General features: G+C 49.4%; 1 protein-coding gene across 6 annotated transcripts in view; it reads left to right on the top strand.

The window, feature by feature from the left end:
• Positions 1 to 13,780, top strand: part of EVC2 (EvC ciliary complex subunit 2) — a 155,862-nt gene extending 142,082 nt beyond the window's left edge. For all 6 annotated transcript variants that reach the window (XM_024246309.3, XM_024246308.3, XM_054553703.2 and 3 more), the window contains 4 exons: positions 601 to 688; positions 6,759 to 6,955; positions 10,846 to 10,947; positions 13,096 to 13,780. In XM_024246309.3, coding sequence (XP_024102077.3) covers positions 601 to 688; positions 6,759 to 6,955; positions 10,846 to 10,947; positions 13,096 to 13,363 — 655 coding nt within the window. In that variant the 3' untranslated portion in view covers positions 13,364 to 13,780. The remainder of the gene's footprint in view (positions 1 to 600; positions 689 to 6,758; positions 6,956 to 10,845; positions 10,948 to 13,095) is intronic.
• The last annotated feature ends 227 nt before the right edge of the window (positions 13,781 to 14,007 follow it).

Raw genomic sequence — 14,007 nt, forward strand, 5'->3', positions numbered from 1 at the left:
TAGGGCATATAGTATTCATATGCTCCTGGAGGAGATGACTTGTGATCAAACTTTTGATTTGAGTTGCGCTTGCAGAAGGTTTGGGGTGTATTAGCCAGGAAGAGCATGAGGCAGATCCACAAAGCCGACTTGAATTAGCTACGGCATGTGTTAAGCAGACTCCCTTGTGTGGGCGTCAGGAAGCCTCATGTGAAAAGGTGTCATCCTTTGGTTCTGGGTCTGCATCAATCCAAGGGCACATGGTGGGTGTAGACCCCAGATCTTGGTCTTCTTCGTCATCACCATGAGGACTGATGCAGAGTTTTCAAAGCAGCATCACAGAGATCACCCTGTAAAGCCATAGGAAAGTCTCCTTATAGCTCCCATGAAACTTTTCACTTCGAGGAGCCTCCTTCTTAGGGAACCCTCCTTGACATGTTATTTGCAAAGTAGCCTAGGCAAGAAAAGGAGCGCAGTCTTTCTGGCCATCTCTTTCTATGGACATATTTTTAAAATCTTGTGGCTTAGATGTGTGCTTCTTTGTTATTTAAATAACTAGATGATCTCATAGTATCACTTTATAACAAAACCGAGCTTACGTATATTTTATTTTCACTGCAGTTTGAGAGAAGAACAACAGAACAGTGTCGTGCTAGAAGACTTGTTGGAAAACATGGAGGCAGACACCTTCGCAACCCTGTGCAGCCAGGTGAGAAGGTACTGGCCGGGTCTGAGGCCGCCCCTTGCCAGCACGTCACTTCATCTTTTTCTCAGAATCCACATTTCCTCACCTCCAGGATGGTGATGAAAAGCCAGCCTTGGAACCTGCGGAGCAGATGTGTGCGAAGCTCTAGCATGGGCCCAGCACACAGAGGACGCTCAATCAGTGCTAATGGCAGCAACTGCAACTGTAATCACGTGTGCTCCAGTCGATGTCTTTTCTGTGATTTGGCAGGCACCCAAATATTCTCCTTCTTCTCGATCTTTAACTAAGTTTAATATATAAAAAGTAGGTTCTACCGGGAAGAAAGTGGGTAAGAGAAAACTGGGCCAGAGCCATCAATCAGTGATACTGCACCCCACAGCAGTGGGTGGAGATCAGCCAACCTTTCTCATCCTTGGCCAGAGTTGCAGACTCACCTCCCTTCCTGATACAGAGCCCTGAGGCTGTGCACGAAGCCTTATGCAGTCATGTACCTGACTGTCTGCTACCGATCGGGCTTTATACGCATCCTGCGATGGGCTTCCTGTGTTTCTGGTGTCTGTAAGTAGCAGGAAATATAACTTCAGACAGTGGTGAATGCAAGCCACATGACTCCAGAGAGGTGCTTGCTGATGCAGTGACATCAGGGTCATGTTCTGTGACCCTGATGAGAAGGACTGTTTCCACAGTTCCTTCTCACAGTTCTAGCTGCCATAACTTTCAGAGCAAGGAGGGAAGAGTTCAAAGAACTGCCACCATGCCTGTTCTTTCTCATCAAGGAAGCAAATGCCCCCAAGTCCCTGCAGCAGATTCCCCTCGCAACCTGAGAGCTGGCCTGTGGACCCTGCTAGCTGCAGGGGAGGTGCGAGTCACTTTACCCCCCAGCCTCTAAGAAGGGAGTCAGCAGGGAGGAGGGGTTAGGGCGCTTTTAGGTGTCCAGCCGGCTGCATCCACAGGCACACCCAGCTTCCCGAATGGATTCGTTTCCCATCACTGCTGTCACAAATGACCACAAACAGCAACTTATCACAGCTACAAACTTACCTTAAAGTTCTGTAGGTCAGAAATCCAACATGGGTTTCTCCAGGCTAAAATCAAGGTGTTGGCAGATTTGCCTGCCTTTCAGAAGCTTTAGGGGGAGAATCTGTTTCCTGCTCACTTAAGTAATTGGCAGGGTTCAGCCCATTGTGGTTGTAGGACTGAGGTCCTTGTTTCTTTGCTGGCTGCCAGCCAGGGGATCTTCCTGGCTTCCAGTGACACCTACATTCCTTGGCTGATGGCCTCCTTTCTTCATCTTCAAAGCCAGCAAAATTGCATCTCTCTGGCCCTTCTTCCATCCTTGTCACATCTCTCTCTGACCTAACACAGCAGGAAAGATCTCTACTTTTAAGGACCCACGTGGTGATTATGTTGGAACCACCTGGATAATCTAAGATAACCACTTTCCTACCCTATCTCAAGGCCCCTGACCTTACTCCCACTTGCAAAGTACCCTTCGCCTTGTAAGGTGACATCTTCGCAAGTCCCAGGATGGGACCCTGGACATTTTGGGGAGGGGTCATTATTCTGTTGACTGTACCAAACAAGGTGCCAGTACACTGGAGTGACAGTGTCCAAACAGGGCAGGGGAGGAGCTGGTGCTTCCTGAACACCTGCCATGCCTGTTATTCATTTAATCCTTGCAGAAAGATGGGAAACAGGCCGTATTATCCTGTTTTATGAATAAAGGGACTGAGGCACAGAGAGGTGGTGAGGGCATGAGGGCCCACCACTGCTCGTGGGGGGCTTGGGATTCAGCCCAGTTTGGTGCTGCACAGACTGTGCTCTTCCTGACCAGCTCTAAAGGGTCTGAAGCAGATGACCACCCCGGCCTGTGTCTCTGCGTAACTGAGCCATCTCCCACTCTCAACTTTGATTCCCCCGCCTTTTTCTTTGTTACTTTGAGACTTCACAGAAAGCCAGTGTCACCAGCAGAATTTCACCCAGGTTCATTTCTAGATTGTGGGCCCTTTTAAATTGTGAACTCTGTATGCATCTCAGTCTGTTTCTGCTACTACACAAAATTCCTAGACTGGATAATTTATAAAGAATAGAAATCTTTATCAATTTTCTCATAATTCTGGAGGCTGGGAAGTCCGAGATCAAGGTACCTGCAGATGCAGTGTCTGGTGAGAACTGCTCTCTGCTTCCAAGATGGTGCCTTGTTGCTGCATCCTCTGGAGGACAGGAAAGTCGTGTCCTTATGTGGCAGAGGGGATGGGAAGGCAAAAAGGGCTAAGCTAGTTCCCTGGAGCCCTTTTATAAGACACTAATCCCATTCTTGAAGGCAGAGCCCTCATGACCTCATCACCTTCAGAAGGCCCCCCTTCCTAACAGTGGCATTTGTGGTTAAGTTTCAACATGAGTTTTGGAAGAGACACAAATGTTCAAACAATAGCACTCTGCTGAAGAATTGGCTCTATGCAGAAAAAATACTGCCAGACCGGAAGCTCTGGGCAGCAGGGGCCAGGTAGGCTTGTTGTTTTTCTCTGTCCCCAACTTGGTGCTTTGTATAGTCTGCCCAATAATATCTACTCAGCTGAATTTCTTTCTTCCCAGTTCCTGTGTATTAATAAGAGTCCCCCAGAGAAACAGAACTGATAGGATGCATCTCTGTAGAGAAAGAGATTTATTGAAGGAATTGGCTCCCGTGATTGTGGAGGCTGGTGAGTCCAAATTCTGCAGGGTTGGCCTGCAGGCTGGAGACTCAGGAAGGAGTTGCAATTTGAATTCCAAGGCCATCTGCTGAAATGATTATCTTCTGCTCAGCCTTCTTGTTCTCTCCAGGCCTTCAGCTAATGGCTGAGGCCAGCCACATTATGGCAGGCCATCGACTTCCCTCAGAGTCTACCAATTTACATGTTAATCTCATCCCAAAACACCCCCACAGAAACAACAAGAGGAATGCTTAACTGAACATCTGGGCACAGTGGCCCAGCCAAATGGACACATAAAATGAACCACCACATCCAGTCTGGAGGAAGCCCCATATTTTGCCATTTTCTTTTTGTACCAGAGAAAAGAATCATCAGGGAAGCTCAGTCCTCCATTTCTCTCTTTGTCCTTCCTCCTCTTGCTGCTCCTTCATCCTGTGGAGAGGAGCAGGGAGGAAGTGGGGAGAGAGGCTGTCCACTGGCCACTCTGGGCCTCTCTGTCACTCTCCTCTGCCTAGGGAGCTGTGTCCCTGTGTTGCTTTATGGACCATTTCTTTAATTTTTTTTAATATTTTAATTGGAGACAGGTGGTTTTTGGTTACATGGTTAAGTTCTTCATTGGTGATTTCTGAGATTTTGGTGCACCCACCACCTGAGCAGTGTACATTGTACCAATGTATAGTCTTTTTTTTTTTTTTTTTTTGTGATGGAGTCTCGCTCTGTCACCCAGGCTGGAGTGCAGTGGCGCGATCTCAGCTCACTGCAACCTCCATCTCTCTGGTTCAAGCGATTCCCCTGCCTCAGCCTCCCGAGTAGCTGGGATTACAGATACATGCTACCACGCCTGGCTAATTTTTTTTGTATTTTTAGTAGAGACAGGGTTTCACCACCTTGGCCAGACTGGTCTCAAACTCCTGACCTCAGGCAGTCCACCCACCTCAGCTTCCCAAAGTGCTGGGATTACAGGTGTGAGCCATTGCACCCAGCCCAATGTGTAGTCTTTTATCCTTCATCCCCCCTCATTCTTCCTCCTGAGTCCCCAAAGTCCATTATATCATTCTTAGGCCTTTGCATCCTCATAGCTTAGCTCCTGCTCATAAGTGAGAACATACAATATATGGTTTTCCATTCCTGAGTTACTTCACTTAGAATAATGGCCTCTAGCTCCATCCAAGTTGCTGCAAAGGCCATTATTTCATTCCATGTTATGGCTGAGTAGTATTCCATGGTGTATATATAACACGTTTTCTTTATCCACTTGTTGGCTGATGGGCACTTAGGTTGGTTCCATATTTTTGCAGTTGTGAATCGTGCTGCTATAAACATGCATGTCCGTGTGTCTTTTTCATATAATAACTTCTTTTCCTTGGATATATACCCAGCAGTGGGATTGCTGGATTGAATGGTAGTTCTCCTTTTAGTTATTTAAGGAACCTCCATACCGTTTTCCATAGTAGTTGAACTAGTTTACATTCCCGCCAGCAGTGTGAAAGTGTTCCCTTTTTCACCCTTTGTGGTCTGTTTCTGTCTGTAGATGGTGGCATCAGATTCAAAGCTCTTGACCCATGTGAATGCTTTTTGTGTCACCAATTTTAGTAAGACTTGACCTGGTGAATTGACTTGTCTGGAGGATTACTGATCAGGGACCACTGGAGCTGGAAGGGCTGTGACAGTGAGCTGGCCTGTCCCCATATTGACTGGTGGGATCCCAGCTATAAAGGTTTAGACCCTGCCTCAGGAAGAAGTGAATCTGCAGGGTGTTTATGAAGTCACTGTTTATCCATCTTGTATCCAACAAATGTCTGTTGGTAACTCTCTCTGTTCCAGGAACGGGGTTAAGTGCTGGGGACAGAGAAGCATGTGTCACTGACTTCATCCTAAGAGCCTAGTTCCAGAGGCACACTAGAAATGGGACAGTTACAGCAGAGTTGGTTAAAACCAATGCCAGATCAGAGGAGGGACACCTGACCCAGAAGATGGGGTCAGGGAAGACTCATGTAGAGTCCAAAAGAATGCGCTGGAGAGAGACAGAGAGTAGCTTGGGAGAAATATACTCTAGGCTGAAGGACGCTCATGGGTAAGGGCTCAGCGGCCTGGGCGAGCAGGACGGTCAGGGAAGAACGAGTATCTCAGTGTGACAGTGGAGGGAGGCCATGGATGGGGAGCATCAGGACATGGAAGGAGCTTTGGTATTTGGAGCAGCACCTTTCCTCGTGCCTTCACTGAAAGCACTTACCGAGGTCATAGTGACCCCGTTTCCAAGGGGTCGAGTCCCTGTCTTTGTTTCTCCTGACCTCTCTGTGGTCTCTGAACCCCCAGCACACCCTTCTGAGCACCTTCTCTCCTTGGTTCCGGCACCTGGACTCGTTCCCTCCCACCCCTGGCTGCCCCTGCGCAGGCCCCTTGCTGGACACTGCTCCTTCTCATGGCCTTTGGGCACCCGATAGCTCTGTGCTTGGGCCTGTTTTCCTCTCCAGCTATCCAAAGTGCTGGGATTACAGATGTGAGCCCCCATGCCTGGCCAAAACTTTTAATTTTGAAATTGTTTTAGATTCACAAGAAGTTACAAAGCTGGTGTAGAGTTTCAGAGAGTTTCACTCAGTTTTCCCCAATGGTGCCTGTCAGACAGCATCAGAACCAGGAAGTTGACATTGATATAAAATGTACGTATAGTTCTCTGTCATTTTATCCTATGTACATTCATGTAACCAGCAGCACCACCATCAAGACACAGAGCTGTCAACCACCACAAAGGCCACCCTGGGCTGCCCCTTTAAGGCCACACCCACCTCCCCTGCCCCACCCCTGGCATCCACTGCCGCTCTCCAGCTCCAAGTCTCATCATGCCCAGGTGGTTACATGCATGGAATCACGCAGCACGTGACCTTTGGAGACTGGCTGTTTCCACTCGGCATGATGCCCCTGGGATCCTTCCAGTTCTTTCTTCTGACTGCAGAGTGGTATCCTGTGGCATGGGTATAGCACAGTGTCTTTAATTGCCCACTGGTTTAGGGACGCTTCTGTTGTTTCCAGAGCCTGCACTGCTCGCCTGGTGCTTAATGGCTTCACAGAATGTGAGGAGGAGGAGAAAGGACATTCATTTTGAATCGCCCTGCTGCAGGGCTTTTGCTGTGGGGATTTGGGTACTGCCCCAGTGACTTGAGAGCAGTTGGACAGGATGGACGGAGGCTTTAGAAGCGTTCTGGGGAGCCAAGATTGCTGACCAAATGGGTTTTTTTGGCAGCTCTGAAAGTTCGGGAACATGTTTTCCAGACTAAGCTACTAAAATATTTATCATTCCAGGACAGAATGTGATAAATTAAAAATGATGGTTCAAGTTGAGAGGCAGCGAGGGTCTGAGCTCCCTCCATTGTTTCCTGTAGGAGCTGAGACTGGCATCGTACCTGGCGAGGATGGCCGTGGTGCCCGGGGCCACGCTTCGCCGGCTCCTGAGTGTGGTACTGCCCACAGCCTCACAGCCTCAGCTGCTGGCCCTGCTGGATTTGGCCACCGAGAGACATGTGGACCATGCAGCTGAGAGCGATGGCGGAGCGGAGCAGGCTGACGTGGGCAGGCGGAGGTGAGTGCCATGGGGGGGCTGCCTCCTGGGGTATGTCCTTGTCCAGAAGGGTCCCCATGAGTCCTCAAGGTCATGGGAGACCCATGTATTTTGTCCATACTTTCTAATTTTGTCACCAATTTATTTTTTAAATAGAATCTTGAGAAAATAAGTTTACCCAGAGCCATAAATATTTCATGCACGCCCATTAAAGAAAATGTAAAAAAAATGCATAAAAAGAGGAAGAAGAGGAAGAAATATCCATGGTTTGACCACCTGGAAAAATGACTGCTAGCATCCCGTTACATTTCTTCCTCCAGAATGTGTTTCTCTGCTGGGTTTTATGAGTGTGTGTCTGCAAGTGTGGGAGCATGTGTTTGTATGCTGGTACGTAAATGTGTGAGTGTGTTGTGCATGTAAATATGTGTATTCGTGTGTCGTGTATGGAGTGAGCACGCTGTGGATACAGCCTTGCTACATTCTGCATTTCAGAATCTTATAGCAGAAGCGATTTTGCTCCTTACCTTTTAACGCTCATGCAAACATCCCCCTATATAATTCTTATCCCATTACTTAGATTATATTTTCTGCTAGTGTTATTAATTTAAATTTTATTCTTTCAATGTTATTGACATGTGGCATAGGTGGATATTATTATTACTGGCTCCTCATGCTAAGGGGTGTAGCATAGAGCATGTAACTGTCATCCTGTCACTTGACATTCAGTTTGGGCCCATTTTTTCCTTAATTATGGGTAACTCTGCATAGACAGTCTCCTTTAGGATGGGGCCCCAGGTGTGAATTTGGTCAGTAAAGGCTCTTTATGGGGAAAGGCAGGAAGGGGTGTGGAGTAAGGTGGGTTTGGGGGGCAGCCAGCAGTGCCCCTTGAGGATGGAGTAGGTGGGGAATGAGGCTGCAAGGAAAGCCGTGGCCAGGATGAAAACATTGAGCACGAGGCTGCAGAGCTCACAGCCTCAGCAAGGATGCAGAGGAGGCCAGGAGGGCATCCGGGAGCCCGAGAGCCTGCTGAACCGTTGTGACTGTGTAGATAGCATTTGTCCTGAGAAAAGGGGTAATGTTTTCGTTATCAGAGATACTTTTTATCAGAGTATCTGACCCAAAAAGCCAAGAGGCGCTGCTGAGGGTGAATAGAGTCTGACCAGGGTGAGGGGGAGGGTGGGGAAGAGGGAACAACAGCTGCGGGTGTGGGCAGGAGGCCACAGGGTCGAAGAGCCTTCCTAGTGGCCTTGGGGCCCAGCGTAGTCAGGAAGTGGGATGTGGACCTCAGTCAGAGGGCTGGGTGTGGGTGTGGTCAGAGGGCTGGGTGTGGGCTTGGTCAGAGGGCTGGGTGTGGGCGTGGTCAGAGGGCTGGGTGTGGGTGTGGTCAGAGGGCTGGGTGTGGGCGTGGTCAGAGGGCTGGCTGTGGACTGAGGTCAGAGGGCTTGTTGTGGGCTGAGGTGAGAGGGCTGGATGTGGGTGAGGTCAAAGGGCTGGGTGTAGTCTCCTCAGAGGGCTAGGTGTGGAAACGGTTAGGGGGCTAGGTGTGGAAACGGTTAGGGGGCTAGGTGTGGAAACGGTTAGGGGGCTGGGTGTGGGCTGAGGTCAGAGGGCTGGGTGTGGGCTTGGTCAGAGGGCTGGGTGTGGGCGTGGTCAGAGGGCTGGGTGTGGGTGTGGTCAGAGGGCTGGGTGTGGGTGTGGTCAGAGGGCTGGGTGTGGGTGTGGTCAGAGGGCTGGGTGTGGGCGTGGTCAGAGGGCTGGGTGTGGGCGTGGTCAGAGGGCTGGGTGTGGGCATGGTCAGAGGGCTGGCTGTGGACTGAGGTCAGAGGGCTTGTTGTGGGCTGAGGTGAGAGGGCTGGATGTGGGTGAGGTCAGAGGGCTGGGTGTAGTCTGCTCAGAGGGCTAGGTGTGGAAACGGTTAGGGGGCTAGGTGTGGAAACGGTTAGGGGGCTGGGTGTGGGCTGAGGTCAGAGGGCTGGGTGTGGAAATGGTCAGAGGCCTGGTTGTGGGCTGAGGTCAGAGGGCTGGGTTTGGCCATGGTCAGGGGGCTGAGGTCAGAGGGCCGAGTGTAGGCTGGTTAGAGGGCTGGCTGGGTGTTAGGGGGTCAGGGGTCTTGTTGTGGGCGTGGTCAGAGGGCTGGGTGTGGGCTGGTCAGAGGAACAAGAGGGAGCCAGAGGGAGGCCACTTCTGTCAAACTGAATGTCCAGTGACAGGATGACAGTTACATGCTCTATGCTACGCTCCTCCATGGAATATTAGGAGCCAATCGTGTTACTATTACTAATAATATTAAAAATAAAACCAGGTTTCACAGCCTGGTTTTCCCAGTGCGCTGCTTGCCTGCCTGCGCGGACATGCGGGTGGCAAGTAGTCAAGGTGACTCTGCAGTAGGAACGTGTGTGGCTGCAGGGAGGCCACTTCCGCCTGCCTACCGCCCCTGTGGACCTTGTTTCTGGTGCTTCCCGTTCAGCCAGCTTCGTTTGGGAGGCCAGTGGGGAGAGATGGACAGGCCAAGCTGGGATGAGGCAGGAGGGCTTGAGGTCAGTATCACCATGGGCATGAGCATGGCCTTTCTTTGCCCAGCCTCATGGCCAGGCAGCCTGGATGACTCCGGAGTCCCAGGCCACTAACCCAATCTCTGAGGGCAGGGCGTACACTACTCTTGTGTCCCCAGCAGCTGGCATCCGGCCATTACATCAGTTATGAGTCTTGGGTTTCAAGCAATGGGAACTGAATCATTAATCCAAGCAAGAATGGGGTGTATTGAGGGGCATGTCAGAATCCAGGAAAGAGCCAGTGTTCACGCCCCAGGAAGGGCAGGGCCAGGGAAGCACTCGGGGCGTCCTCTCTGGGGTGCTGCCTTCAGAGGACCGCCCTTCTCTGCTCCAGGAGTTAGACTCCTGGGAGAGAGCCTGCCTGGCCCAGTGTAGGAAAGGCTCCATCTCCACCACCAGCTGGGCAGGTGTGAGCCGCCAAGGCAGGGGAATGAGTCTAGCACATCCTTTATTGGCTTGACTTGACACCTCCCACTCTCCCAGGCAACAGTCTCCAACACCCTCTCCTTCAGTCTAAGACCATGCACCTTCATGGCTTTAGGGCTCCCTGCCTAGCCCACCTTCCAGGCTTCCCCTGTGCTTTCCGAACTTCTGTATTTGTATATGCATAAAGCACTTGTGGAGCTCCCACTGTGTCCTCTGTCTTAGGTACTAGGGCTACGTGGAGGGTAAGAGACAAAGCCCTGCCTGCATAGAGCATTAATCCCAGTGAGGGAGGCAGCCAGTATGTAAGTCAGCGCACAGATCCCATTCCTTTGTGAGTGCCCCAAGGGCTCCCTTTGCTCAAATGTCTCCCCCAACCCCAGTCAGCCTTCTGTCTGTGATCCCCTAGACTTGGCCCCTTGAGGGCAGAGGTTGCATCTTAATGAGGCTGCAGAAGGCGTTTGATGGATGTGCAGTGAATGAGTGAAAGAATAAATGGTGAACACTCTGGGGATGGGGGGTCCCAGTGGCAACCAAAGGTGGCATTGAGAGATGGGTAGGATTACTCATCACTTAAAGATTCTATTCTTTTTTTTTTTTTTTTTTTTTGAGATGGAGTCTTGCTCTCGCCCAGGCTGGAGTACAATGGTGTGATCTTGGCTCACTGCAACCTCCGCCTCCTGGGTTCAAGCGATTCTTCCTGCCTCAGCCTCTGGAGTAGCTGGGATTACAGGTGCCCACTACCATGCCCTGCTAATTTTTGTATTTTTTGGTAGAGACTGGGTTTCACCATGTTGGCCAGGCTGGTCTTGAACTGCTGACCTCAGGTGATCTGCCCACCTAGGCCTCCCAAAGTGCTGGGATTACAGGCATGTGCCACCGCGCCTGGCCAAAGATTCTATTTTTGAAACTATAAGACTCCCTTCTTGCCTGCAGGAAACACCAGAGCTGGTGGCAAGCCTTAGACAGCAAACTGCGAGGAGATCTGATAAGCAGAGGATTAGAAAAAATGCTGTGGGCCCGCAAGAGGAAGCAGAGGTAATGATGGGTACCTGCTCATGTGGCTGGGGACGGGGTGATATAAGCTGCCTGTGGGCCAGGCTGGGGAGGCAGGAGGTGACAAGGAAAGGAGGTTGCTGCAAACAAAGATTTGTGACCCTGAAGACCACAAATCTTTATTCAGTGGGCTGAGTTTAGAAGCTGAAGATGAGCTTGTGGCTAGCAGTGAGAGAATGTTCTCAACATTTATTAACATTTACATTACTGTATTTATTTTAGCTAATGGCTATTTTTAATGGAATGTAATTAGAAGAATTCCTTATAGCTACTGTTCACAAAGCCCTTTCATGTCTTGCTGCATTGAGCCTTCCAGAAAGTGGGGATGATAAAATGGAAGCTCAGGGAGGTCAGAAGAAGAGGCCCCAGGCCAACAGCTGGTAAACCGTGGCCATGAGATTTGGGGCTGCCTCACTGCACCCTTTATTTTCTTAAACTTCCAGTCTTGCGCTCTTTACCTTCACCCCAATGCCTTTTTCCTTGGCTGTGGCTATCACACACCTACAGAGCAGAGGGAAGTGAGGGGCAGAGTGGTTTTAAATTGCTGCAAACCGTTGTCCAATGTCTTCTGTGATTCCAGCTAGAGAAGATGTGGAAACAAAAAGCAACATCAAGTAGATTCATAAGGGGTTAAACAGTGATATCAGTGTGTACTCCAGAAACAGTGACTGTTCAAGGGACATGTCTACCTCAGTCCTGCCCCTTCCACAATTTCTCAGAGCTCAGTTGAAGGTGCTGAGACCAAGCTTCATAGATTATTCATGATAAAACGCTTGGAACCATTAGTAGCCTGGTTATCATAATATAGTCTCAGATAAGTTAGATCAGGATATTGGCCAAGAGAAGTGCATGCAATCCTAGAAAAAGAAAATTAAATTCATTCTATAGAACTCTAAAATATTCCATTAGGAACATTCCTAGGCTGCACTAATAGAAGTGGAGTGGATACAGATCAAGAGACATGATGGTCCCACTGTCCTGGCTCACTCTGTGGGCCTTTGCTCTGCCTAGAGGCACCATGGACCTATGGTGGAGACACAGAGCTGGGTTTGAATCCTTGTGCAGACTTAGTAGCTCCAAGGGCAGTAATTAGTGGTGATGGCAATGGAGTGGAATCTACCACATGCCTTCTGGGAGGGTCAGCAAGCCTGCCATTGACGTGCAGCAGATGCATCCCCAGTGACATGGCCTTGTCCTGCCCTGCTTGGGCAGTGAGAGAGTGCTGTGGCTTTGAGGATGTATAGAGCTCTTGGTGGTCACGGTCATTATCAAGAGCAGCCTGGGAGTCAGGGGTTGGACTGCCCATGGCCAGGATTCCAGCAACCGTTTTATGGGACATTCTCAAAGTGTGCCACACTCTTCTATGGCAAACACATTTTGCCTGACTTCTAACTGTTGCTTTGTAACCAGGTTTCATCAGCCTGCTTTTAGAGTGAGGCTCATAGGTGTACTCATAAATGTTTAACAATTGGCTGGTGGGGAGGGGGCAGTGGTTTCTGATTTGTAGCATTTGCCAATTTCCATGGTGTAAATATTCCCACCATGGCTGATCTGATGTCACACTAACAATATGATGACAGTGGGCTCGCAAAACTCCTGAAAATGGGCCGGGTGCGGTGGCTCATGCCTGTGATCCCAGCACTTTGAGAGGCCAAGGTGGGCGGATCATGAAGTCAAGAGACCAAGACCATCCTGGCCAACATGGTGAAACCCCATCTCTATTAAAAAAAATTAGCTGACCATGGTCACACGCGCCTGTAGTCCCAGTTACTCAGGAGGCTGAGGCAGGAGAATCACTTGAACCTGGGAGGCGGAGGTTGCAGTGAGCGGAGGTTGCGCCATTGCACTGCAGCTGGGCAACAAGAGCGAAACTCCATCTCAAACAAAACAAAAAAACTCCTAAAAATGGAATGGTCATGAGCCAGGAAGAGTTGACTACAGTGCACCACTGTTACAGGCTTCAGCTAATTTTACAGCGATCTGGTGACCAAGGGGGAAAATAACCTTTCCTTAAAATGGCACTGGGTTGGGGAATTCAGGACCCAAGGAGGGATTCTCTTGGAGAATTCAGAACATTCCAGAGGGTACATTGCCAAAAATATTGAATTTGATCTTTTGCTATTTCTTTAGCATATTAAAGAAGACATGTCTCCCTCTCAGAGAGAGGATGATATTCTCTGGAAAAGGAAGTTGGCCACACCTGTCACTGGAGCCCATTGGCGAACTGGCCCCTGTACCCATTGTAGGGGCAGAAACCATTGATATATTAAACACAGGAGAGAAGCTCTTTATATTCAGAAATCCAAAGGAGCCAGAGATCTCACTGCACGTTCCTCCCAGGAAAAAGAAGAACTTTCTGAATGCCAAAAAGGCCATGAGGGCCTTGGGCATGGACTAGCCCAAGGGAAAGACCCGCGGGAGCATCTGAAGACAGAAGGGATGATTTTCTCCTGCCCACCAGTGTTTGTGTGTTTATAATGTACAACTCGCAAATATAAATTGCACATGCAGAAGGCACAGACCCCCCAGCGCATGCTGACTTGCACGGACTCGGTTTAATCTTGTCTCATGAATTTCCAGATGGCCCACTCTCTTCCATATCACAAGGACATAAACACTCCTTCCTTCCAGCCCCACCTCCCCAGGGCCCTGGAGGAGACCCCCACCCTGCAATCCACACCCCATCCTCTGCTGCATAAGCTATGGGCTGTGTGGTGACAGCCAGATTCTCTGCTCTTATGTTTTGTATTTGTTACATATTCTATTTTTATAAAGGGAATTTTAAAAAATAAATAGCTGTTTATTACAAAACCCATGTTTGCTTTATGTAGGAAGCATTTATTTGAAATTACGTCTTACGTTTTGTTCCCTGTGTGGTGTTCAATAGAGAGATTCGCCCTCTATCACTCCAGTTGCCAAAACATGTGTCAGCCCCTGGGGTCTACCATCACCAATTCAAATCAGGGTTATTTTCCCATTTTACAAATGAGGAAATGCAATGGCATAGAAAACTGAAGTGATTTTTACAAGATCATAAAGCTC

Source organism: Pongo abelii, chromosome 3 (genome assembly GCF_028885655.2).
Source record: "Pongo abelii isolate AG06213 chromosome 3, NHGRI_mPonAbe1-v2.0_pri, whole genome shotgun sequence".
NCBI lineage: Eukaryota > Metazoa > Chordata > Mammalia > Primates > Hominidae > Pongo > Pongo abelii.